Genomic DNA, 26,947 nt, shown 5'->3' with positions numbered 1-26,947 from the left:
GGGAGTAAATTTTTTGTGGGATTTTACATGGAAAGAGGGCTCACCTGTGAGAGATCAGTGTTTACAATTATGACATTCAATTATGGCATCCTGGCAAGAGCTTTCTGTGAAAAGCACAGCAGGAATTCCAGCTGGAAAAGAGCTCTGGCATCTCCAGCAGAATTCAGGCAGAACTGAGATACCTTAAGGCCAAAATCACGATGTAAAATTACTGAAACCCAGCTCTGCTGGGAGGTCAAAAATGTTGGAGATATCTTCCATTGAGATCATCCAGGAATAAAGTTTCCCCCTTTTTTTAGAGGGATGTGGAGTAGACCATGTGAAAGGTGGATATATTGACAGATGTAGTTCTTCAAATGAAATCAAGGAAGGAATTCTTGCATAGAATGAAAGAATTTGCAGTCAGTGCTTCAGCTGAGCTTTCTGAGATGTTTTCCTCTCCCATCCATTGTCACTGCCTTTAAATGGCTTTTCCAGAACTCCAGGTTCCACTCAAGGAACTCTGTGCTGACATGAAATGAGCATTTCAGTTATTAAATTCATGGAGGAGAAAAAGCTTTTCAAAGTTTACATCTTGCAAACTCATACAGAACTGATAAAACAATTTCTCCAGACATTTGGAATTCTGACGGCCTGCAGCAAGAAATTCAAGAACTTCACACAATCCCAGAATGGTTTGGAAGGGACATTAAATCTCATCTCATTAATTGTCCCATGGGCAGGGACACCTTCCCTGGTTGCTCCAAGCCCTAATATCCAACCTGGCCTTGGACACTTCCAGGGATCCAGGGGCAGCCACAGCTTCTCTGGGCACCCTGTGCCAGGGCCTGCCCACCCTCCCAGGGAACAATTCCTGCCCAGTATCCCCTCTCACCCTCCTCTCTTTATCACAGAACTTGCAAAGGTGTTTTATAATGGAAAGTTTCCCAGCAAGTTAAACCAGGAATGAGGTGAATCCTTTTTTTAACACCACAAAGATTTGAAGGATGCACAAATCAATTTTGCTCCCACGCCTTTTCTGTCCCACCGGCATCCCAATGCCCCCAGTAAGGTTTGCTTCTGATTTTTCATGTTTCGATAAGCCACTGCAGTGGTTTAGCTACAAAAAGGAATTTAATACAAGCAGACCAAATCATCCTTATCATGTTTCATACACAGTCTACTAAAACTGCAAACTTTTGCAAGACAGAAATATTTTAATGATTATATTAAAAAGCTCTTCTCTAGGGAAGCATCTTTCTCTATAGATGTGCTAAATAAGCAACATTTCCTCATATTTGTAAGCAATTCCAGTGAAAATTCTTTAAAAGATGATCTGTTGGCATTCTGGCTGTAAAACAGGGCTGTGATCTGCATTCTTTTTTTGTGTCTTACCCTCTTTTATTGATGTGGAATCACTGAACTATTTCTACAGGGCTATGGGAAATGATTTGGTATTGCTGCTCAAGCTAATCATTATTCACATATAAACTGCCCATTTACTGTATCTCATATCCAATTTTTGAAGAAAATATTGATGATGACACCCGAAATAACTTGGCAAGGCTTTGAAGGAGCTCTGCAAATCTATTACAGAGATGAATTGCAGAAGTGAGGTGCACTCACTAACCATGCCAAGTGAATGCCAATAGATAAAGTTCAGTTGAGGATTTCTCAGTTTCAGTCTTTCTAGGAAGTTTGTGCATGTTATTCTAAGCAAATTTCTGATTCCTGTTTTTTCTCCTTGTGGAATGGAAAGAAACTGAGGTGCTGGAGTTGTGAAAATGGAAGGAAAAGGTTACTAACCACTTCAAACAGCAGAATTCTCTGCTGAGTTTAGGTACAAGCTGCCCTAAACCAGCCAGGAGCTGTTTGAGAACTGTATTAACAGCAAATCATGGAAAGACAGCAAAAGTCTTGCAGTGGCTGTGTGAAGAGCAGCACTGAGGAATTTGGGATATCAGGAAAGAGCAGCAGGGCTGCGAGCCTGAGCAGCAGAAGGAAGGATGCAAGCTGAGCTCAGGCTCACATCTGTACAACCGTGGGCATTTAAAATGTGTCATCACGGATCGGGCGAGGAGAAGCAAAGCAAATTCAGCCCAGCCTTCCAGAAAAACCCAGCTGCCCGTTCCCTGCATGCCCAGGAAAATTCCATCTGTTTGGAATCGGTGCTGCCATGGTGATCTGCAGGTTGGTGGGGACATCTCCTGACGGGCACTCCTGGAAAAAGGCCCTGAAGCTGCTGGCAAAGCCCTCTCAGCTCTGGAGATCCCTGCACTCCCCTGGCCTCCTGCTCTTCACACCCATCCTCCACGGCAAACCTTCAGGAAAAGGCTTCTCACATCCAGGCTCCTCTGGGGGCTGGGCATGAAACACCATTTCACTCACGATGGGGAAGCTTTGGAGTTAAAGAGAAGGACGCTCCTGGGCAGAGGTGGAAATTTCAGTGCTGAAGTGTGGAATGTCTGCAAGGCACTGCTTGTAACCCGCCTCACCCTGTGATCAGCCAGGAGCTCCCCTGCTGCTCCACTCAATAACTGCACACAAACAAGAGTTGTGTTCTCTCTTTCCTACACTTTGGGAGGGGGAAAAACACCCATTTCTATTTTTAAAACCTGAAAATGGCTCAATGCATTAACACTGTTCTGTACGAAAAGCAAAGACTGTCTAAAGATTCAGAAAAACAAAGGATTAGACAAAGGCAAACAGTTGTGATTTCTTCGGCTATGAAACAGCATCTAAATGGTTAAATTTTTATAATTTCTTAAGCCATTTTACGACATTTATAACTTAATTTGCCTTGTACAGACACAGCAAAAGCTTCTGTTTTCCTTCTCCTGATATTTTCTTTTATTTTCTTAGGGCTTTGCCATTAAAGCTACTTTAATCTTTGCAGATAAATCTTCAGGTTTTCAATTTTTTTTCTCTCTCTGAAGACTTCAGCTGTCTTAAGCCTTCACATTTCATCGTGTTTAAATATTTTAAACAATTTGAGGCCCTATTTATAAATGGATATCATTAAGATTAGGCTCTAATAAGTGCTAATCTTTCCCTCCAACCAGGCAGATAAGTGCTGTCTTCAACCTGAATGCCTTAAAACAAGTTCATTTTTTTTATCCTCATAAAATGAAGAAATAAAACACTACCCAGCAGCTGTATTCACTGGAAACACTGGAGATAATCCTCCCATTTATTACTGCAAAGTGCTTTTCCTTGGAGGCTTCAGCCTGCTTTACCTTCAGATGTGCAGGCTGCAGGTCACAGTGCCTGAAACGTGGTAATGAAACCTGAAAATCACCTGGCCTCAAAAAACTTCCAACTCGGCTCCAATTTTGGATACTTTTGGTGGAGTTTTGGGTCAAGCAGGGCCAATAAAGGCACTGTGTGTTTTTAGTTCAAGGCACAAATTAATGGCCTGGTCTGCACTGCACACCTCGAGGTGAACAACATCTCTTTTCATCAGGGGAGCTCTGATGCTTGGAGGTGTTGAGTTCATTTCTGCCTGTGCTTGACTGAGCCCAAGGCTTGTGCTCAAACCAGGAGCTCTGGCTGAGCAAAGAAATCTGGTTTGTTTTTGTTTTTTTTTTTTAATGAAGAATGCTAAAAAGTTACTGAACATGGCAATTTCACGTGTTGTTCTGAGAAGTGTGAAGGAAAATTTCGGCACTAAATCAAACCCTGCTTGGGTTTTGCTCCCCAATGGACTTAACTAGCCCTCTCCTATCAGGCAAAAGGGATTAAGGTGTCCATGGTTTCCCCTAATTTTAAATAGTTTTAATACTCCAGACAATCTTAAATGGGATCTGATGTGACTAAAGGTAAAACATCTTCATCTGATTGGTAGCTGTCATTCCATGTCTGCCTCCACAGCCAAAACAGTGGAGGAAGAGGGAAAATAAGGTTCCCACTGTACGGACAAAATGGAGCAAATAATTCACAACTAATAAGTAACACAATCTCCTCCCGAGGACTAATAATACCCTGCTTTTATTGTAAGTGTATTTATTGAAAGTCATCAGGTAAATAAAATGATGTTACTTCTATTTTTTGCCTGGTCATAAGAACAAGCAGTTCCAGAGCAAATTCAAAGTTCATTTCCTGCAGATTCTGGTTTATGAGATTTTTAAACTGGTCTTTGGTAAATGGCCATGAAAGGGGAATTTGAACTGCACAAAAGTTTGTGGAAAGTGATCAAAGGCAGCTTGTGACAAAATTTAATGATATCTCCTGATCACCCTTCATTTCCAGTATCAGTGTAACTCACAGCCCTGCAACCTCAGAAATTTTGATCTGGAACCTCAGCTAAAGCCTGAAACAAATGTAAGGGATTGCAAATCAAAGTAGGAATGTGGGTTGGTACAAGCCCCAAAAGCCACTCTTGGTCAGCCCCTCGGTCCCTCTGTCACCTCTGTGCTCAGGAGTTCTTTCTAACAGTGCCTGTAAATACAGAAAACAGTTAAAAATATTTTCATATGGATAAAAAGCCGCACAAAGTTAATAAATTTGCTTCATTTTTGTCAGGAGCAGTATGAGAACAAAGGAAGAGAATGGCAACAGGAACACAGAAGGTTTATAACTTATAGCACAACTCCACCAGAAGGATTTGAGTTGAATTTCAGTTTTTATTTTCCTTATGAACTTTACATTTACTTCCAATAAAAGTGAGTCTGGGAGAAATCAGGCAAGCACTAACTTCTTTGTGTGATCTACCTTTTTGAAAGCTGATTGCAAAAATAGGGAATAAAGTTTAAGAAAATCAGATCTTGGTAAACAAAACAACAAGCACAATTGAGCCTCGGAGGAGACACATAAAACGGCTGAAGGTTAAATGATCTAATTATAAATATGATGACGTAGAGAATGCCAGCATCAAATCCTGCATTAGTTCATCTCCCATGCATGTAAATGTAAGGGGACAAACCTCAACAAAACCTTGATGCTCTTCCAGCTGAAGTACTCAACTCAAAACTCACAAAGTCAGTGTGAATCATTTAAGTTTTGGAAGCTTAGTGCCAAGTTTTCTGCAGGAAATTATCTTACATCTAAAATCACTTTTTTTTTTTTTTTTTCCCTAGCAGAAACTTTATAATTAAAAGTAGTTTTGAGTATTGTAACATAATTTATGTAGAATGGTGAATTGCTTCTACTTTATTTGAAAATAACAGATAAGTATCTCATGTACAATGGGATGCCTTTCAGTAAGGCATCATTATAGAATATTAAAAACTGTATTCATCTGGCTACTAAGAACATGGTTTTCCTACAGGGAAGAACACGTTATAATGCTACAAAACAATACTCCAGGTAAGGTCCAGAATACAGAATATTTTCAGGTTGATTACACATTATGCAAACTACTTGAGTTCCTGCTCAGGATCAAAAAATCCATAAATCCATAAGTGTTTCCACAGGCTCTCCACTCAAATTGCCTGTCAGGGTTAAAAAAAAAAATCTTGAAAACTGTAATGCTGTAACCAGGATGATGAAGGAAAATTACAGCCAGACAGATTATATAGTGAAGAAAAACGGTGTAAGTTATTGTGTGCCTCCTAGCCTGAATACATATGGGACAAATGCAAATTTGCCAAATGAAATACAGCTTAGAGTGCATAAATTTCAAGCAGATAATACTTTGTCCTTATTAAATCTAGGCTTGGATCACGGAGTGCTTTTTCCCTGAAACTCCAGCTTTTCTGGGGAGGCTGTTTATCCTCTAAAGGAGCATCAATTATAAATAATGGTCAGGCCGCCAAAATTGGAAGGACAAGGCTCGAAGCAAATAAAGTGCAACAACCTAACTGATAAAAACCTGAATATTGCCATGCACTCCAGGTATCCTTTGATGGGGTGGCATGGGGATTATCATTTATTGGCAGAGACATAAATACCTGGTCTGGAAGAGCAGAGCTGTGATGCATGGATCTACAGCTGCACAGATCTACAGGGTGGGCATAAATAGAGCTTTTGTGAAAAATTAAACATGTTTAGCTCTGTGGGTCCTGAGCACTAACTAAAGGTTAGTGTGGATAATGGGATAACTTGTAAAAAAAGCCATTTGAAGCCTCCTTGCGCTCAGCGAGGCTGATTTAGATTTCAGCTACGGAAAGCACGGCACTAAATGAGCAGGAAGAGCAGATCGCTTCCTCCAGAGAGGCGAATAAATAATACATGAAAATGGAACCACAGAAAACCCTGGATTCAAAGACAAACCGGGGGACGTTTCGAGAAGTTCGGGAATAAAGGTTGGAATGAGATGGGAGGGGGCTCATTTAAAGGAAGGAGAGGGACTTTTTAGAAGGGCCTGAAGTGACAGGACAACGGGCAGAGTTTCAAACTGATGGAAGGCGGGCTTAGATGACGAAGGAATTGTTCCCTGTGAGGGCGGCCAGGGCCCGGCACAGGGCGCCCACAGAAGCTGCGGCTGCCCCATCCCTGGAAGTGTCCAAGGCCAGGCTGGGCGGGGCTGGGAGCAACAAGTGGGACGTGCCCCCGCCACGGCAGCGGTGGCACCGGACCATCTTTACTGTCCCTTCCAAACCCGAACTATTCGGCGGTTCAGTGATAAACGAAGCTCTGCCCTCAGCCGAGCTCCGCGCCCCCGCTCGGAATCGCCTCTCCCCTCGTCCCCCCCTCGCCCAATGGTCGCTCCCGCGCTGCCACGGCAACGGCGCCGCGCTCAGGGACCGAGGGGCCGGGACCGCCCCAGGGACCGGGATCGGGACAGCCCCTGCGGGGGTGAGCCCTCAGCGCCCCCTCAGCGCCCGCCGGGGTGAGCCCTCAGCGCCCCCTCAGCGCCCGCCGGGGTGAGCCCTCAGCGCCCGCCGGGGTGAGCCCTCAGCGCCCCCTCGGCGCCCGCCGGGGTGAGCCCTCAGCGCCCGCCGGGGTGAGCCCTCAGCGCCCCCTCAGCGCCCCCTCAGCGCCCCCTCAGCGCCCCCTCAGCGCCCGCCGGGGTGAGCCCTCAGCGCCCCCTCAGCGCCCGCCGGGGTGAGCCCTCAGCGCCCCCTCGGCGCCCGCCGGGGTGAGCCCTCAGCGCCCCCTCGGCGCCCGCCGGGGTGAGCCCTCAGCGCCCCCTCGGCGCCCGCCGGGGTGAGCCCTCAGCGCCCCCTCAGCGCCCCCTCAGCTCCGGCCGGGGTGAGCCCTCAGCGCCCCCTCAGCGCCCCCCGGGGTGAGCCCTCAGCGCCCGCCGGGGTGAGCCCTCAGCGCCCCCTCAGCTCCGGCCGGGGTGAGCCCTCAGCGCCCCCTCAGCGCCCGCCGGGGTGAGCCCTCAGCGCCCGCCGGGGTGAGCCCTCAGCGCCCCCTCAGCGCCCGCCGGGGTGAGCCCTCAGCGCCCCCTCAGCGCCCCCTCAGCGCCCCCTCAGCGCCCCCTCAGCGCCCCCTCAGCGCCCCCTCAGGTCCCTGGGAGTTCCCCTCAGGAGCCGGAGGCTCCCGCCCATCAAGCCCGTCCCTGCGCGCAGCCCGTGCCCAAGGCGGGCTGAGAGTACCCGGGGCAGGTGTAAGTTGTGTAAATGCCCCCAGACTGTCCCCGGCAGAGCCCTGGCCAGGCACCTGCAACAGCTGCGGTTATGTTGGCCCTGGCTCTGTTCTCTTTATTGCCCCTCTCACGCCTTTCTGGCTCTAGGGTACACTTCCAGGCGGTCCATTCTTCCCTGCGCCGCCGACAGTGCATCAGGCTTGGAAAGCCACTTGTAATGAAAGAAAAAAAAACAAACCCGAACCCCACTGCTTTAGTGGGGGGCTTTTTATTCCTTTATTTCCTGTCTCCCCTTGTGCTGTGCTCTATTTCCCCAAAGCAGCCATCGGGACCGAGCACAAACCCATCCCACGTCGGAGCCTGGGAGGAGCTTTAAAGGCCAGTACTGGCTCTGCTGCCTTTATCCACCTGTTGTTTATTCCCCTACCTGTTATTTATCGCCTTATCTGTTATTTATGACCCCACCTATTATTTATCACCCCATCTTTTATTCAGCACCCCACCTGCTTTTTTTGTTCCCCCTGCTCTGCTCGGGGCAGATCTGCTGCATCTCTCAGGGCGGTGGCTGTAGCTCCATAGTGTGCGTAAGAAGGTTTTTCTCTTGAGAAACATGCTTTGTAAATTGGGAGCTTTTGGCTTGAAATTTGGGGGTTTTTTTCTGGTTTTGTTTTGCTTTATTTTGTTTTATTTTGTTTTTTTTTTTTTTAGTAGATTGCGTGGAGAGGTCTAGACCGTCCCGCTCGTGGCCTTTGCGTCTGAAGTTATTTACAATACAGCTGAAACTGCAGTTCTTGGTTAAGCAGTTGTAGTGGGATGACTATGTTCCTTTCCCTTAACTGCTATAATTTTTTCCCTAAACTAAAAACTGAGTTATTTCAAACCACGGCAACAGTGAAGGTACGCAACCCATAGAAGTAGGTGTTGAGTTTTCAGAGGTACCAAGATACTGCATCTTTCCAAAGTGTGGCGAAATTGCAAAATGTGGTAAAAGGACTTAGGGAAAGTGGCATTTAGCTTTTTTTGTGTTGTTTTCCTGATCTTACTTTATGTGTGCTGTATGGTGTTGCACATAGAAATGGATAATTGGTTTAAAAATGGACAGTGGAGTTTGAAGTGGTTGGTGTCACAGATGTCGAGATGTGGAAAATATGAATTTATTCTGAAAGACTGGGATTATTTCAGCATACCTGAACAAAAGCTTATGTGATGTAGTTTTTTTCTTTCTTGTATTTGTAATGTCATTCTTTTTGCTCTTGCTTTAGAGTAGTTAGCATAATGTTAAATGTTTGGAAGGACCAGAAGTCTCAGTCATTGTAATTAACAACAAATGGGTGGGGAGTTCTGATAGACAAAACTTTATTGCACTTGGAATAATTCTGCAAAGGAAATAGTTTGGTTGGAAGTATTGGTAAGTGGATGGAACTAGGTGTACCATGAAATCCACGTTCATGGTGTTGATAATTGGGTGTGAGCTATTGCACGGGCAGTGGTATCCCTTTGGATTTGATGGGTTTATTGATGTAAGGAAGCTGTTGGATTTTAGTCTGCCCTGGTTAAACTCTTGTAGTGTGAAATAAACTACACCCATCTTCGGCTGACTGTAAGTTATAAACCTGTCCTTAAAGTGATTAGGAAGAGACTTGAGCTAGGCTGGGGTACAGGCTATGTGGAATTTGGGGTTATTTAGCTGTGCAGTCTTTAAAGTTGACTCAAATTTCGTTTAGCCCAAACAGCAGTTTTTGTTGTGTTAATTTGAACTGTACGTCCATTATTAGCACAGAGGAACCTGCTGGAATGATGAAATTTGAGTTCCAGTGTGGCAGAGGAGCAGGCAGAAAGGATGTCGCTAATTAGTGCTTGATTTATTTATGTTGATGAGTTGCTTTAGTGTTTGCCTCACTGGCAAATTGTGTTGCCTATTAGAGAGAGAAAAGGGATTCATTAAACAAAAACCAGACAGAAAGAGGGAACTCCTCTGTGTATTTAAATTCCAAGTCTGTTTCTGAGGAGTTTGGGATTGCCTTTGCTGCACTTCCCTGGCAGCCCTGAGGGCCCAGCTCAGGGATATTTCAGGATGCTGTTCAGGCTCAGGGTGTGCGTTTCCCCACGGGGTTTGTTTAACTTTGGCTCTTCTTGTGTTTAGCAATTGTTTTTATCCCACACAGGATTGTGCTGCACAAGGAATTCCTGTGTTTTCTCAGAACAATTCAGGGGGTTGATCACTGTCTGTCTCTATCCCCTGTTACCTACAGCTTGATGCTGTTTTTTCCCCCACCCAGTGTTCCTGAAATTTCATAGGGCTTTTTATCTCTCTAATATTCTCACACAGCATCTCTGATATTTATCTCTGATATTACCACATTTTTAAGTTATCCCTTTAAATATTTGCTTTCAGTGGAATATGTTAAAGTTAACTTGTATAAATGGTATTTTTTTATTAACTACTTTCCCTCCTTGAGCTTGCTCAGCTGTCCTGTGTAATTTTCCTCTGTTTTTACTATTAAATAGCCTTTGAGCCACCTCAAATCCAGTGTGTGACCTCCTCCTGTCCAGCTGTGCTGGTCCTGCCAGCACACATTTGCCAAGAGAAAAACTTCCTTGTATTCAAAATTGAAAAAAATCTTCTTTTATCTTGGAAATTGGTAAAGGAATAACTGTTTTGAAATGATGGTTGAATCGAGTTGCTTGGGTTTCCTGGCACAGTAAGAAATATGTTTTGTGCACAGACCTGATGCTTTGTCAGCACTGAAATGTTGCATTTTGGGTTCTGTGGCACCAGGGGTTTTAACTCCCACCTGCCATTGAGGTGTTTGGCCTCATGTGAGGCTCTTTTACACCACAACAACACAGACTCCAAGCTCCAGAAGGCTGAAAATGACTCCTTTATTTTTGGGGTGTGTCTCCCTTTTATACTATTCTACACAGACCAATTGGATTGGTGACACAAAGGCAAAATCTCTTCACTCACATTGGTCAGAGGGACATCAAGAAGAAGTCCCTCCTAGGAAAATGAATGAATAACAAAGTTACAGTTGCAAAACATTTCTCCTGTTTACAGAAAATTCCCTGGGAAAAGAACTTCAGAAAACCAAAACACCTCAGGCACGGAACCTGGGCTACACTCATGGGTGGAGCTATTTGGACACATTTTATCTGTATGAATGCTCAATTTCAGGTTGCAGTTTTCCATTTGGGATATTTCCAATCCTAAGCTTCTCCTTATCCTTCCCTAGGTCTTGCTCTCCCCAGGAAGCTGAGATCCACGAGCTGCAGAAGAGTTTCCAAGCACCCTTTCAGCTGTGAGTCTCTGGACTGTCAACTTTACTTTCTTCTTCCATGAGCATCTCAGCAGCAGCAGGAAATACCCAGTTTTTGAGCTGCAGTTATCCCACAAATATTCCAGCCCAGGAAAGCTCTGGATGTTCACCTTCAATCTGAACCCAGTGCTGTAAGAATTTGCTTTTCAGAAGAGCATTTTATTTTACAATCAATGTTAAAAAAATAAAAAATAAAAAATACTTGAAATGCCACTGAAGTCTGGAGAGGAGGAATTAACACTCTGCTCTGAGTTATTGTGTTCCTTTGTATCAATTTGTCTGTGACAGAAGGAATTTGTCTCTCCCAGTCAGATCAGATGGTTTGACATCATAGCCAGTGGTACAATTTTCCCTTCTTGGTACTTTCTCTGGGTTTGGTTCAAGAAAGCTGTGTTTTAGTTAGTATTAATCTGCTTGTACTGAACTTCAGGGAATTGCCCAAATGAAACAGCCAAGAAAATCTTTTCCCTGGTACCATAAATGTAATAAAGAAGGGTTTTTTCCCAGTTAAATTTAATTTTGAGTTGCTCTAGGATTTTATTGGCACTTCATATAAACAAGTTTTGTGCTCCATTTCCCTCTATATATGAATATTTTTGGATGTGTAATGGGTTTTTTACTGTTTTAATTTCAATCAAATTCCCATTTCAACAGGTTCCTAACTGTAGATCATTGAAATTCTCTTTTTTAGAAGTTATACTGGGCATCATGAATGTCAGTGATTTTGTAATTCTCCCAGGCTCAAAAGCTGGAACCTCAGTGAGATTAAAAACAAAGTAAGTGCATTCTATCTGATTGGGATTGAGATGTGTTTTCATAATTTTTAATAAGTTTTAATGCAACATTAACTAGCAGAGTGCAAGAGCAAGAAGAATCATGATGTGTTTCTTTTCTGGCATTTTCCCTGTGCTTTTATCCTTTCTTTTCTCGGGCTTTAATCCACTTCCTGGTTTATTATAGGTTTTGTAACCCCGTGCATCTGCTGGATAACACAAGCATACTAAAGAAATCAGTGGATTGTTTATTTTAATATAATTCAACCCCAAACCTCTGTTGTTGTATCAGTTTTGTGGTGGAATTTGCACTTGACCTGTCCTCAGTTTTCCAGAGCTGTTTTCAGTCCTGCTGGAAGATAGAAAAAGGGACATGGCTGTAATGACAAATTTTCCAGCTTCTGTTTTTCTGCTTTAAACTTCTTCGGGTGCCTTACTCACTTCCAGGTGATTTCTAATGAATATTTCATATTTCCTCCAGAACTGTCAAGGAATTACAGTTGGAGAAAGTGCACTTAGAGACAGAAAACAAAGAGATGGAGAAGAGATTGCGGGAGCTGCAGTCAAACATGAGCAGAGAAAAGGAAGAGAGGAGGTAGGTTCAGTTTCCCTTTGGAAAATAGGTTCAATTTCCTTTTGGGAAAAAAGCATCCAGTGAGATGCTCCCTCCACACCTCCAACTCCCCACAGGGATGTCTTGTAAAGTTTGGAATTCACAGTTATATTCAGTCTCCTCTCTCCGGTCTTTCTTCCCAATGATAAACTTTGTTAATTTTAAACTCTCCTATGATATTTGATCCATTTTCCTCGTTTGTTCCCTCTTCTCCTTTTCCCTGTCTGACTGCATTTGTCACCTTAGTTTCCAAGCAGGAGACAGAGTAGTTTCTCCTGCACCCTTGTTTATTTCTGAGGTTTCTGCAGAGGCTGCTGTTGTTATTTTTGCTTTGATCCCCTTTTACATTTGTGTGGCTTCCCAGAGGCATCTCCTGCACAATGGCAGACAAGGCTTGGAACCCAGCACGGTGTGGCGAGGCTAATGCTGGGGTGAAGTTTAAATCTGAGCCACTCTGAACGCTGGCAAATTTCTGCAACATCTCCTTCCTTTTCCTTGAGTTTCTGCCTGCTGTGCTTTGTCACTGGGAACGCCAGTGCCTTGGATTTGGATCCCTTGGTGCTGCTAAGCTGTTGGCAGCTCTGTGAGCGTGGCCCTGAGCTGCTGGGGCAGTGTTTTCCAGGTGATGTGTGGCACTTTTGTCTCCACTGGTGGAGTTGTTGCTGTGTTGCTCTCAAACACCTGCAGGCCCTGATAGTGTGGCTGTGCTGAGCTCCAAGGACAGGAGGCTTTGGCATTTGCTCCACTGGAACCATGGAGTGGTTTGGGCTGGAAAGGATCTGAAAGTTCCTGCGTTTTTAGCAGTGCTGGATGAAGTCCTGCAGTAAATTGGGACAGTGGAGGCTCACACAAAATGTACTTCTGTTTTTATTCTTCTGAAACCAGCCTTTGAGGATTGATAAGATTGTTTTTTCAACTTTAAAAGCTTGGACCAGTTTAATGGTTTAAAAATAAGTACTTCCTTACACATTTGTTGTGTTTGCTGCCATTAAAGTATATGTGAAACAGGTTTCAATGGGAGCATTTGTGCTTTGGGGAATTGATGATCCTATAGACAGGAATTTTATTTTTGTGATGTTTTGTTCATATTTAACAAGCTGAAGGAAACTTTTATGCTTCTCCTGCTTGCAGAAGGCCTAATTTTGAAGTTTTTTCTTGCCTTGGTTTGTAGGAAGCTGGGTGCTTATCATTGGAAATCTGGGCAGGCAAGACCAAGGACCACCCCACCCCGAGCTGGGGCACAAAATAATGAAAATAGGAAGAAGGTAGGAAACCATATTTGCAAGTTATGATATTTAAAGTAAAACAAGATTTAGAACTGGATTTATGCTGCAGAACAGGAAAATTTCAAATACTGTAAAACCAAAAGGTTAAGCCCCGCCTGAGTAAAATTCCTGACTGCTTATTTTTTCATGCCAAGCTTCTGATTCCCTTTGAGCTGGAGGAACATCAGGTTTTTTTGGGTGATCTGTTGGGGTTTTAGTTGCAATAAGCAGCAAATGATCACTGCTCCTACAGATTTAATCCTGTGAGAGTGGCTCTGGTGGTGGTGGAAGTCGTCAGGAGCTTGTCCTTTGGCTGGTGTCCATGATGGATCTGAAATGCTGAAGGGCTTTGGGTGAAACTTTGAGTGCAAATTCGCTGCTTTCACAGATAAAATACACCAGTTAAAGTCATTTCTTTAACTCAGGTTTACTGACTCTTGTTCTATGATATCCTTGCTCAGACCTAAAAGAAGGGATGTAGAACTTTCCTGCTATATCTTTGAAAAATCTGTTTTCTTTTTGGTATGTACAAATGAGGTGCTTATTTTCTTTTGAAAAAGTCTGTGGCAATTTTTCTTAAATTGGCAGAAAATGAGAACTTCAATAAAATTGCCTCCTTTCCTGTGAGAGGAGAGGATCAGAATGAAAAAGTTTTCTTTCCCTTCCCCCTTCTCTGAGACAAGGTGCCCAGAGCTGTTGCTGCTTGCAAGACTTCAGGTTTCATCTGGGGTGGCTGACGAGATGAATGGGGCAGAATTTAAATAAAGGGCAAAATTACCATAAGGGGTGAACGAGGGGCAGTGAGGCTATGGGGTGATCTCTGTTTGCAGGGGAAAACTGAGGAGCAAAAATGCTGAAAATTATTAATTACTGGGATGTTGGATCATGGAAGGGTCACCTGGACAATATTTCTTATCTGGGGAGGGAAACTGGTCCTGGGCTTCATGGCTGTGTTGAGCAGTACATGGAATTTTTTGTTTAAATGCATGCCCTGCTATTTCCCTAAAAGCGTTTTCATTCTGTACAAGTTACTCTTCATTCATCATCAGTAGAACCTTCTACAGATGTATGTAAATATTCTTTCCTCTAGGTTTCTCCAGAAAAAGTGAAGTTCCAAGTACTCAAGGAGCAGAGTCAAGGTAAAGACATCTTTCTTAACCAAATAAAACTTCTGGTGGATTAGTGCTGCTTGGAGGTTGCTACAATTAAATATTGAAGAAATCAGAGTGGAACATTGAACTAGTTGAGGTTTTTTGCTTGTTTGTTTGGGTTTTGTTTTTTTTTTTTGTTCCAGAGCCAGTGAAAAAACCAGTTAAGCCTGAAAGAAATGTTGCAGCTCATGAAAAATTGGGAGTGAAGGGGATGGCCTGTGGGACACCTGAAATTAAGGATGGGCTGCTGGTAAGTAAATGGTTTAAAAATAACTCTCGAGCAACACAATTTAATGTGTGTAGAATTGTTTTGGTGGTTTTTTCCAGCAGTTCTTAGGGAGCGATCCCGGAGCGATCCCGGAGCGCGGGGCGGCTGCAGTTCCGGGAATGGCCGCCCGAGGGCGCTGCGCCCCCGCAGGACGCGGCAGGCGCTGCGCATCCAGGGGGATCCCCGGGGCTGGGAGTGCTTGAGCCGGAGGAATGAATGAATCAATGAATGAATGAATAACCGGTCTGGAGGAATAAATCGGCTGCTGTGAGGGAACTGAGCTGCGATTCGCTGGCCCCACGTTCGGGGCAGCCCCGCGCTCGAGTTGTTCGCTGCTGGTGCCGCGTTCGCGCAGTGAACTTTGCGCCGCGCTCACCCCGCTTTGCAGTGGGAGGATCGGGGAATGCCCTGAGCGTGCTGCACTGCCACCTTTAACAGCCACCATTTACTGCTATTGCAAGTCACAAGTGACGCTGGATGTGCGACCATCCCGGGAATCAGTTAAAGCACAGGGCAGGTGGGAAGAAGGAGTTGGGAAAACATCCTGACTGTGTAGGGGCTGCTCATCTTTGGCTCACTCATTACACTTCTGCCTGTACCTTTGCTGCCTTTTTTTTTTTGTGGCAAGAACAGGTCCCTCACTTGGAGAACGTGTAGACAAAGGATCTTTCCGATAAATACATAAATTATTTTGTGGTTTTGCTTGATAATCATCCAAGAGCTGGTAATGAAACCCTTCCACAGTAATTTTCTTTGTTCTAATAAAAGCTGAAAATTCACTAAAGTCCCAGTGTGGGACTGTTATTCTCCTTATGTAGCTGTTTTCAGTCAATCTCATCAATTACAGTTTGAACTTCCCTGGGCTGCTGTTTGAATGGCTATCCCAGTTAGCCCCTTAAATGACCATTTTCCTCTTGCTGACCTCTCCAGATGTGCCCATGTCCACTGAGAAGCTTCAATAATCAGCTCTTCATTAGTAAAACACACAGCTCATAAATTCCTTTAAATGAGACATGCTGCATTAAATGCCTCATTTCATCCTTCCTGTACATGGGATGTGGTGTCCAAGGCTTTATATCCAAAGCTTGGGATGTGGGTGTCCATGGCCACTGCTCTCTGACACCAAAAACCTTTAAAAGTGGGGGTTTGTGTGTCTGGTAAGAAAAACTTTTTGTTACTTAGCTCTTGATAGATCTTCGCAGTTAATTGTCAGCAGGATCGCATAAAAATGGGAGTGATCTTGATATCCAGGTAGCTCAGCTGAGCCCAGAAAACTGAGTGCTGCAGTTCCACAGCTGGCACTAAAAATGTTGCTGCTTGTCAGGAAGGCTTTATCAGTAATGTTGTGGAACTGATTTAGGAACCAGCCTCAGGATCAACCCGTGCAAGCCCTGGAAAGCAGGACAAAGGATTGCTGCTGAGTGGTGCCTTTGATGAGGAGGCATCTGCAAAGGTTTTTCAGGAAGCTTTGCTGCAGTGGAGAAAAGGTAAAAGTGATCCTGGAGGAGCTCCCTGTGCCAGTGGGGTCCCATCAGGTATGGTTTGTTCTGATTTCATGACATTTTAAATGCCATTTGGGGGAGTTAGATTGTAGATTAGTGAAGGCAGATATTATATGAAGCTAAAAAACCCCATTTTATTCTTTCTCAGTGTGCTTTTATTAATAACAATCATCTCTGAAGGGTTTTTTTTTTTAATGATATGCAGAGTGTTTAGCTCTGTTTTTGTAATGATCTGTGGCAGTGGCCAGGTTGTCCCTGTACCTTCCCATGGCTTTATGTCTCACGTGGCACTTCAGCACAAACTGCAATGCTCAAACAAAAAAAACACTTTTAAACTGAGGCAAGGAATGTGCAGGGCTCAGGATTTTGCATGTTCTATCCAAGTACATTTTCTGCTTGCCTTCACCAGGCTCTTAATATTTCTTTGTCCCAATGAAAAGCTGCAATCAGCTGAAGTATGCATGGAAAAATATGGAAAATTCCTCTGGTCTGATTGGATTTGTGCAAATCCAATCTGTGTCTTGTTCCTCTAGTCCACGGATGGTGTTTCTTTTTACAAAATAATATTAAACTGATTTTTTTTTCTTCCTTTTTTTCTTCTTTTCTATGGGTTTTTGATCTGTGGAGCCATGGGTTTCCATCCCCCTCACTCTTTCTTTGGCTCCAGTGTAGAAATCTATAATAAATGAGTTTTTAGGGCTGCCCCCACTACTGACTGTGTTCTGTCCGTATAATACTGCTGGCCATTTAAATTTTGGAGTTATGCAAAGACTGAGCTACGCACAGACCCAAATGTGATGTTCATTCAAGGATAATGTGGGTAAAGAGCAAGTTTATAAGTTTTTTAATAACTCTGACAGAACCTGTGGGGGTTTGTGAGGTACAGACCCATGTTAGTGCTCTGAAGGAACCCATCCATGTGGAATTCCAGAAGGATGGCCTGAGCTACATGGAGAAACTCCTGCTGAAGAAATACAGAAGGTATTCTTGAATTTGCTGCTCCTAATGATGGAATTCAGAAATACCTAATTAACAAAATCCAGATGAAACTTTTCAAATATTAGATATATTATCAAGAGTTAAGGGGAGTGTATACAGGGGGCTTTATTTTAGTAAAATAATGATTATAACCAGACTTGATCCCTTCAGAGTTCAGCATTCCTGGAGAGGGAGTTTTTAGAGGGATTCTCTTTGCTCTCAGTTTATTGTAGAATTTGGAGATTGGTTTTGATACTTGGTTGCTTGGTTTTGAGGCATTTGGTACAGGAGTTTTATAGAGAAAAGGAATCTTCAGGATTCTTTTATGGACATTACAGAGTTGTTTTATGAGTTCTTGAGGAGCAGAGTCACCTCAGTGAAATTAGGAGGAGTTAGTTAAGGCTGCTGCAGTAAATCGGCTGGTAGGGGTTTCCTTCTTTTATTTTTGCTATATGTTTTTTTAAAATACGACTTTTTAAGACTAGTTTTTATTTTTTTTCCTGTTTCAGAACTCCTGTTGATCAATTTTTTGCAAGTTGCATGAAAGATTCAAGGCCTGTGCAAGCCCTGAGTGTTCACCAGGCTGGGGCTGGAGGAGGGGGACAAGGAGATGATGATGATGATGACATTGAGGATTTAACAGGTGTAACAGACTTCTGTTTATTCCACCTAAAATACCTTTTCCTTGAGATTTCTTTTCTATGATTTGCTGAACATTTTCACTCTTAACCAGTTTCTGCTAAAAGCAGCAATAATAAAAGGAGAAATTTGTGACTTTTTCATAAAGAATAAAAAAGTTGCATTTTAGGAGTGTGTTTTGAACAGGAGAAACTGAAATGCATGAAATTATTTATATTTCACAGCTGAAGAGGTGAAGAAGTACTGGGCATCTGTTTATAGAGTTGAAGAATCCAAAATTGTTTCTGAAAATGCAGAGTCCTCTTTGAAAATTGAGTTCCTTGATGATGTGAGTAATGATAAAGGACTCCGTGGATCTCAATAATGAACTGATTTGTTCAAGTCTTGATTTGTTAAATATTTAAAGTAGCAACAGTTAAATAATTTCCAATAAGCAAAAATACTGGTGCATTGCTTGTTTTCCATACAGATGTGGAAAATTGATCATTCCAAAAATTCCCTGTAGTTTTTTTCTGTTGTGTTCAGGGACCTGCACTATGAGCGATTTATACACGAAGTCTGAGAGCTTTTCAGCACTTTTTAAATTTTTAATTTATTTTTAAAATTTTAATCTGTTGCTGAGTGTGGGTCTCTTTATTTTTGTTTTTTATTCAGTCTCATAGCAAGGACTTGGAAGACTCTGCAGTGGAGGAAACTGGAGCTGTGGGGGTGAATAAGGAAGGAAAAACTGAACCACTGGAGTGTGGAAGGTATCAGAAGTGCAGAGATTGGGGGGAGGAAAGGAAATAATCCCAAATTTGGGGTTAGTTCCTAAGAAATGAGGGCTTTTCTTTGCAGGCAGTTATATTTGAGTTACTAAGTGTACACTGTTTTAAAGCCACTAAGGAATATTAATTGCCTGTGACTAGAGAGGCATCACTAAAATCCTAACCCGTGTAAGATGCATTTCTTTACATATGCCTGTCCTGAATTTTAGTAAAATTTCTCTTTCCTGAGCTCTTACCTCAGCAGGAGCAGGAACTCACATACGGATTTCACCACTGATCAGTGCTGTGCACATTTCAGATACTCTTATTAACTAACCTTGTAATTCCAGACAAAAACAATAACTGGTACAGCTGCAATTCTTCTGCTCTCCCAACATTATGTGATTAACTGTGACCTGTTCTGCTTTTTTGTATTCTTCTGTCAAAGCTCAGCATTTGCAGACCAGAACAACACAGAACCAACCCCTTAAAAGAGAAATAGGTATAATGGGAAAGTCTTTCCATTTCACTTCCTCAGCTGACACTTAATAGTTTTTACTTTTTACTTTTTCCTCTCAACAGAAATCCTGTTTCTCCTAAAGAAATTCCTCAAGGTAAATGTGAAAATTTTTTAAATTCTTTGTTGAAAATATGTAAATGTGTTCAGTTTACCATTCTCATACAGGATGGGGTTGTCAACTACTGTGGTCTGAAAAAATACTTAAAGGTCATTAAATTATGTACCATTATCTCATCACAATTTGATTTATTACAGTTTGATGGGCTGTGTGAACACTGTGATAAACACATAACAAAGAAAACCAACTTAGAGAATCATTCACAGCCTGATAGGATGGATTTCAAACCTTACAATGCCTTTAAGGACTTTTTATTAATTTTCTACAATTGCCTTTCTTTAGCTTTAATGGTGATTTTGTATTTTAAGTTCGTGAAGAAAACATAGTGAACTTGCACGCTACAATTAATACTCATTACAAATATTTCTATTTCATGGTTTTGTTGTTCATATAGAAAAACTGATTGTCAGCAGTGATCTTGAAATAAATGCAGTGCAGGAGGAGAGCATTGAACCAAAGGCTGGGAGGAGATCACTGAGCTCCTGTGAACTTCCTGAGGAGATCTCTGACCCCATGGAGGGAGTGAGCAAAGATCTCCTGGAGACTGAACTGCAGAAAAGCAGGAGAGAGCCCCAAGAACTGGCCACTGTCTGCAATAGTCAGAGTTTGGTCTTGCCTGTAATTACAAAATCTTCAGCAGTAAGTTATGATGTCTTTAATTGCTAAACAGATTAAGGATGTTGCTTTATCTGCCTTAGATTTAGGGGATTGTCACTGCGTGCCATATTTGATATGTAGGGGATGAAGGGCTCCACTTTGTGTTGCCAGTTTTCTGTTCATGTTCAAAAAAAGAAAAATAAAACAAATTTGTTTTGAGAATAAAAAAAAAGGTGTTGGAGGAGAAGCTCTTCCCATGTTTGTATTATCAGTACTTCACCTCTTGACTGAATGACCAAAAAATGGTGCTCAGTCTTATCTAACAAATTATTCAGATCTTCATTTGCTGAAAATAAAATTAAAAGCAAAAAATTATAGAAAAGTTTGGGCCATTGATTTGGAGTCATTGTTAAGCAGTGATCACCTTCCTTTACGTATCCAAAAGTGAACACAAAGAAAATCTGCTTTTCACGTCTCCAGTGAAAGAACAGACTCAAACTCTCACAACATGAGAAGTTTTTAGGGTTTTAAAGCATATCTTAAGCAAAACCATCATCCTCATGAATATCTGTTCCAGCTGGCTGTCAACATCAGTCTGAGTTCTATGAAATGAGCATTTTATTAATCTAAACTTGCAAGGACAATTGATAAAGTCTCCTGTTTCCTTTCCTGTGTGTAATCTCTCTGTTTTATTCAAGTTACAGGATGTAGCCAAAAGACACAAATGTGGTTCTACATCATATCAGGGTCTTGAAGGTTTCTTTGTTGTGGGTGCAAACCCTAAACAAGAAAAGCTGGGGGCTCCTTCTCCCCTGGCTGCTGCCTCCAGCCCTAGGGATGAGAGGATCCCTTTTCCAGGTACTGTTGTGTGAATAAATCCTCAAAAATGTACATATTTGTCATCTTTTTTCAGTCCCTTTCCATCCAGGTTGCTTTAAGAGTCACTTTCGGGGTGACAGTCATGCCACCACACAAGTGGTGCTGGACAAGGATAAAATAAACTCCTTACCTCGAGGCAATCCAGTGCCATAAATTCATACCATTAATTTTATAATTATATCCCCTGAGAATAGGGTTTCATGAGGTCCCTATTGGTTTTCATGGTGTATAGGAAACAACAAGTGAACACCATTCATCTGATCAAATATATCACTTGAAATCAAGTTTTTAGTCTGTTACATATCTGTAAAAAAATTGTTGCGTGGCTTCTTTAATTCACACCTTAAATATAGCAAACATAGGAAAAGTCAATGCATATTAACAGAAAACCTGCAAATAATTTCCTCAACTAATGTTTGATTTCAGGAGATGGGCAGTGGGTTTCTGAAAGGAGCTTAAGTGAATATGCTGATGACTCTGTAGTTCAAGGTGTCTTGGAAAGTCAACTGAACAGAGCTGCAAATGCTGCCCAGGCTCAAAATCAGCTTTCTCCTCTGATGGCAGCGTGGATGCCATGGCCAGGTAGGGACAGCCACAGTCCTCAGGTCCTAATTATCTTAATTCTAATTGTATAAAATGGAGACACCGTTGAATTTGTCATTTTGAGATCTTAATTTGTGTATTTGTATTCTGGGTTTTTTTTGTTTTTTTTTTTTGTGAGAACAGGCTTTGGAGTTAAAAATTACCTCTTTTCAGCTATCATCAATAATTCTTTTGATTTGGCTTAGTTTCTGCTCCTGCTGCTGCCCTTTTGCTCCCCTCTTAGCTTGAATATTTAGAGAATAAACTCTCTAGAATTTGTATGTTGGTAGTCTCTGGTACAATTTGGGAGTGATCTAATAAAGGATTTCTTCCTGCTACAGAAGCAAGCCTGATTACAGGAACTCAAAGAAACAGGGACACAAGTAATAACCGTATCTGCACTTTAGTGTTACCTTTCTCAATTTCAGCTGTCTCCATGCCAAGAAATGTAGCTCTACATTATTTCTCACATCATGAGCAGCCAGGTTGACATTTTAATTTAAATAATGCTGTGTGCAGAAATCGAAGCTGTCAATTTTGAATCCCGGGAAAAATATTGGAAAGGGTCTATATTTTATTCATGTTAATTTAAATTACAAAAAAAAAAAAAATGCACCAAACTTTTTGAGCTTTCTGCAATCATTCAGTGTTTCCCCTCACACGAAACTTGTGGTGTTGTGCAGAATACTTAAATCATGTGTTTCTTTTTCTGGAAGATGCTTCTGAAGTACGAGGTGGGGAATTTATAGGTGTTAATAAAAAGTCGTAAGTATATTGAAAAGTACAAGCTTAATTTGTAGTGATAGTTTTCAGCAGCGAGAGTTGGTTTGAGACTTTTAATGGTGAGTTGTTGTCAATCCTGTGAATTTTTTTTCAAGCTGATAGTGGAGATAGTACATCTTTTTATTCATGTTTTCTCTTAAAACATTTGAGGCCCTGAAAATCATTCCAACTTAACTTGTGAAGATGAGACCTCCTCCAGCAGAGCCTGGGAGAAGATCTTGGGAAATGCAGATTTCCAGAACAGCCTGGAGCTGAAAGACCACGACACATTGGATATTCTTGGGTAAGTTCAACTTGCTGGGTGTGTTTTTATGATATTTTAAGTTATTCAAGATGCCAACCATGTCAGAACTGAAATAAAAACAGCCCCAACTGTCAAATTGTGAATTACCTGCTAATTACAAATGTCAGCATGACCTGTGTGGTGTCTTGGTGTTCTAAGCCCCTTCTCAGGCAGTTCAGAGTCAGAACTGAGGGATGTATTTTGTTGTTTAGACCCCAGATGATAAATTTGAGGATTGTGGGTTTTTTTATGCATAAGAACTGAGATTTATGAGGTTAATCTCTTAAAAATCATCTGCATTCTTGGGTTGTGAGGTAGCTTTGAAATGTTGTGTGCAGATGAGCCAATAACCTCTAAGTCACCATAGATTTATTTTTCCTTGGACACTGAAGAGATGACTGGAAAAAAGGAAATTCCTAAAGTTCTGTGTCTCCCTGATTTTTTTTCCTGGGATCTCATAAGCAGCAAGAGTCAGAGAAGCACTGAAGTGAACTCCATGCTGTGTGATTAGAGCTGATTCAGAGATTTGTGACAGAAACTGAGGGAAAAGCTGAATTAGAGTGGCTTGTACTGACAAAATCTCCAGTAAAAGCTATTTTTGTGCCTTTTAGTTCAACATATGTGAACATATGTCAGCAAGGCTTAAAGCAGAGAACTTGGGGAGTTGGAGGTGCTGGAAATCACTGGGGTGTGTTTCTTTTAAGGGACTGGGAGGAAAGCCAAGTGGATGATGAGGAAGCAATTCTAGAGGATAAACAGCAGGTTCTGGCATTGCAGTGAACATGGAAAACTCAGTTCAGTCTCCACCTTTTTATGAGTCACAACCAAGAAGATCAAGAGGTGTTTGAAGTGCTACTCAAGACCTCATTTCCTAAGGAATGTTCTCTAAAGTTGTCATTAAAACTTCTTGCAAATACCTTGATTTGGCTTTTTTATTATTATTACAAAGAAATACCAGAATAAAAGAAAATTGCTCGTGTGCTGCTATTTTTTAGGATTGTTTTATTTATTATTTTTTATCCAATATAAATTTTCTTGCCTGCAGGTGGAGTTTTGTCTCTAAATTTGGTTTTATGTTGCCAAGCTGGAAGGTGCCACACCAGGGGTATTAATGAGATAAATTAATAAAAATAAATGGGGTCTCTCTATGCTCAGGTTTGTGGTGAGAAGCACAGGAGGAGTCTCGAAGGTCAAGTATACTTTGTCACATGTTTTAGAAGGGACTTGCACCTTGCAGAATAGAATTGAACAGCGTTCCACTGTACATTGAACTTCTCCTGCCATACTCCTTTCTTCCTAACTCCAGCAGGGAGCCAAGGCCAGCAGCAAACCTCTGCTCAGAATCAATTGGGAGTGAATTCCTTTTCTTTCCCTGCTCCAAAATTCCAATTCAGAGAGATCTGTGTCCAGGCAAATCCAGCTGTGCTATAAGTTACTGCCTTACAGGCCTTTGATAATTAAAAGAACAAAGAGGAAATGCAGTTAAAATCAACCTGGGTGGTTTTAATTTTAACAAACAGCCCCGACTGTCCTTTTGAACTTGCTGTGTTTGTGTTGCATAAAGAGCTTTTTTCTTCCTGCCCCCCAGAAAGTGGAAGGTTTAATGCAATTAATATAATTTCTGTAAAAGGTCATTTGGCCAACGTGGTGCTTTGATGTAAAGAGGGTTTGGGGACTTTGTGCTCTCTTGTTGAGGAGATGCTTAATTGTACCCAGTAATTGAGTGGCTTTGAAATTACCTAAATGGTATCTTTTGCTAACATCTTTAGGATTCTCAGGCACAGCAGCTTGCTCAGCTTTAAAGTCCTCTTTCCCTTCATGTGCCTGTATATTTCCTTCTTATATTCCTCCACTGTGGTTTTTAAGGAAAACTTCCTCCTCCTCCGCTAGTTTTGATAATAAAGGTGAATCAAAAGCAGTGACTAAGATTGGTCTTTTTGTGATGGGAAATTTTGGAAGTGGGATTAATTAAAAAGCTTTTGTCTGACAATTGCTCTGAAATGTTTATGGGTGGACCGCCTGGCAGGGCTCTAAAATTCATGGAAATTGTTATCCTCAGAAACTTTCCTGTAGAAAGAGAAGCTTTAAATTCTGCTTTTCTGTGTTCAGAGGTGGCAGGTGCCCTTCACTGATGGATCAGTGGAAACATTCCAGTCTCTGATTTGGTTTCTGGCTGTTAAACCCACCCTGGTTTGGATTCTCCCCACACCCCGGGACTCTAAGGTGTTATCTGCCCCCCACCCCCAGCAGCTCTGCACTAATACCAGACAACAACACTGTCATCTTTGGAACAATTGCTTTTACAGGAAAAAGTACTTCAGCCACCCTAATTCATACAAACTAGGGGCATCAGGCTGAACAGACCATTGATTTGATTTCCTGCCTCATTTCTTGTCTTTAAGGTGAGGGTATATTTTTCCACCTCAGTTTTCTTTATAGAGTTTACCATATATTGATGTTTTATTACAGCGGCTCTTTGTCAGGAATTGGGAGAATAAAATCACAAAGCAGGTGTTCAGCTTTGGAGATGGAGGCCAGTGCTTCTCTCTCATCAATGTAACCTTTCTTTTTCAGTTACTCTTCCAAATATTCCTATTACACTCATTTCCCTGGCACAGACAGCCTGACTTGCTTCCATGCTGCTCCCAACCTTTTTTAACAGGAAAACTGATGAAGCAGCTGCTGCTGCAGTATGTGCCTCGAGCCCTCAGCAGGCAGGGTAATCCTTTAAATTTGGGCTTGTTGGAGATAACCAGAAAGTCACTGAGTGCTTTCAACATCTGATTTTCAAAGTTTTCCCTTCCCATCCCTTTTGCTTGAAAGAAAAAAAAATGCTTCTGACAACATCTCCAATAAAATTTGGGCTAAAAATAAGCTCTCTTCAATGCATTAGTGATCTCTGTTTAGGCAGTGGTGATTTTAATAAATCTCAGTTGTGGGTTGCAGATTTAAAATTATTTGAAGATGTTTTGTGTTGTTTTTTCCCCCTCTGTTTAAATTCTAGTGGTGGAACTGATATCCTAAACAGAAGACCAAAAAGAGCATCTGAATTGCTGCAGTTGTGTGCTACATTTGTGATAACAGAACAAATCTGGTATTAAAAGCTGTTTATTATTATGAATGTGATTTAATGTAATTCCCTGCATGATATTTAAGGTCCCCTCCAACCCAAACCATTCTATGATTTCTTGGTACCACTACAATCTACAAATTATAATGTTCATTTTTTTTTCTTTTGGGTTTTATTTTTACTTCTACCTGTGCCTGGTCCATACCAAGTGTTGAGGGATTTGCACAGAAAAATTCCAGTCCATTTAGAGAGCAGGAAAAGAAGGGGAAAATGAAAGACCAGTTTAATTTTTGCAGCTTCTGGGGTGAGTTTGTCTTTTGGCGTACATTGACTTTTGGTAACCTGATTGTATAAAACATAAATCCTGGGAAATGACTTGGCCATCAGTTTGGATTTTGAGAGAGGACATCACATTCATTACATATTAAAGTGTTTTAGGATTCCTGTTTAGGAGCCTGGCAGACTCCACCTGCTTGTGTCTCTGACTTTTTGAATGTGGCCATTTTCTCTCTGTCTGTAATATGAGTGATTTAAAGGGGAATAACATGAATTCCACAGGATTCCAAGTGCTAGAATTCTCAAACTGCTATCTCCCTTGTTTTCACCAAGCTGTCACTGCATTTCAGGGAAGATCAGAGGGGCTGATGAATTATCAGCCTGACCCTGTCCAGGGCTGTGTTGGCAGATCCTGACCCACATCTGTGTGGTTGCCTCTCATGGAACAACCAAAATCCCATTACTGAGCAGATTTACAGCGTAAAGTGAATGTTTCTTGTGCTCAAAATCCAGACCAACTGCCCAGGGAGTCCTTGAAATATTTTACCTGGCTGCTGTTTGCCTGGCTGCCAGCCTTTGTTATTCTGATGGAGAAGGGCCACTCCTCCAAGTCAGAGAAACCCCAACAAGTCCTTCCTCAGCTGGCTTTGCACACAGGGATGGGCAAAGATGGGACAGTGAAAATTGAGGTCTTTCTGTTGATGTTTCTTTCCAACCAGCAAGGAATGAATTCCTCTGAAAACACTGGAAAGGTTTCTGCTCCCTGCTCCAGAGCAGAGCTCTCTTGTACCCTTTGATTTTACCCTTTAATAGACTTTAAGATGCTGTCATTTGCTGCATCTCATTTATAAAAATTAAGAGTTGTTCTTTCCTCCATCATAATATAGCTTACATGCGTCTCATTTAATTATCAGGAACACATAAACCCAATTAGTTTTAATTTATCCAGACCATTTGCATCAGAGACAAATACATCTGTCTTTTTCGTTTCAAAAATGAATCCTGCAAATTGCAAGCCATCAACACAAGGGCATTTCTAAATTATTTTGGTCAAGAGAAGTGTTCCATGACTTTCTAGTTAATTAGGATTAATTAGGTTGTTTAATATGGTTATGCTTTTGGTAAGGGATGGAAACA

General features: G+C 41.9%; 1 protein-coding gene across 1 annotated transcript; it reads left to right on the top strand.

Annotated features, from left to right (window-relative positions):
• The first annotated feature begins 7,955 nt into the window (after positions 1 to 7,955).
• On the top strand, positions 7,956 to 24,362 carry ZBBX (zinc finger B-box domain containing). Its single transcript, XM_066193909.1, has 18 exons — positions 7,956 to 8,030; positions 10,684 to 10,749; positions 11,459 to 11,543; positions 12,022 to 12,135; positions 13,325 to 13,418; positions 14,509 to 14,557; positions 14,713 to 14,819; positions 16,198 to 16,372; positions 17,200 to 17,320; positions 17,827 to 17,960; positions 18,181 to 18,284; positions 18,611 to 18,705; positions 19,285 to 19,316; positions 19,735 to 19,979; positions 20,636 to 20,795; positions 21,243 to 21,398; positions 22,332 to 22,464; positions 23,169 to 24,362. Exons 3-18 carry the CDS (start codon positions 11,476 to 11,478, stop codon positions 23,242 to 23,244), a joined length of 1,863 nt encoding a protein of 620 aa, XP_066050006.1. The 5' UTR covers positions 7,956 to 8,030; positions 10,684 to 10,749; positions 11,459 to 11,475; the 3' UTR covers positions 23,245 to 24,362.
• The last annotated feature ends 2,585 nt before the right edge of the window (positions 24,363 to 26,947 follow it).

This window comes from Chamaea fasciata, unplaced genomic scaffold (genome assembly GCF_029207755.1).
Source record: "Chamaea fasciata isolate MVZ Bird 193981 ecotype frontalis unplaced genomic scaffold, bChaFas1.0.hap1 SCAF_11, whole genome shotgun sequence".
NCBI lineage: Eukaryota > Metazoa > Chordata > Aves > Passeriformes > Sylviidae > Chamaea > Chamaea fasciata.
Note: the sequence above shows the minus strand (reverse complement) of the source record. Positions and strands in the feature narration are given on the sequence as shown.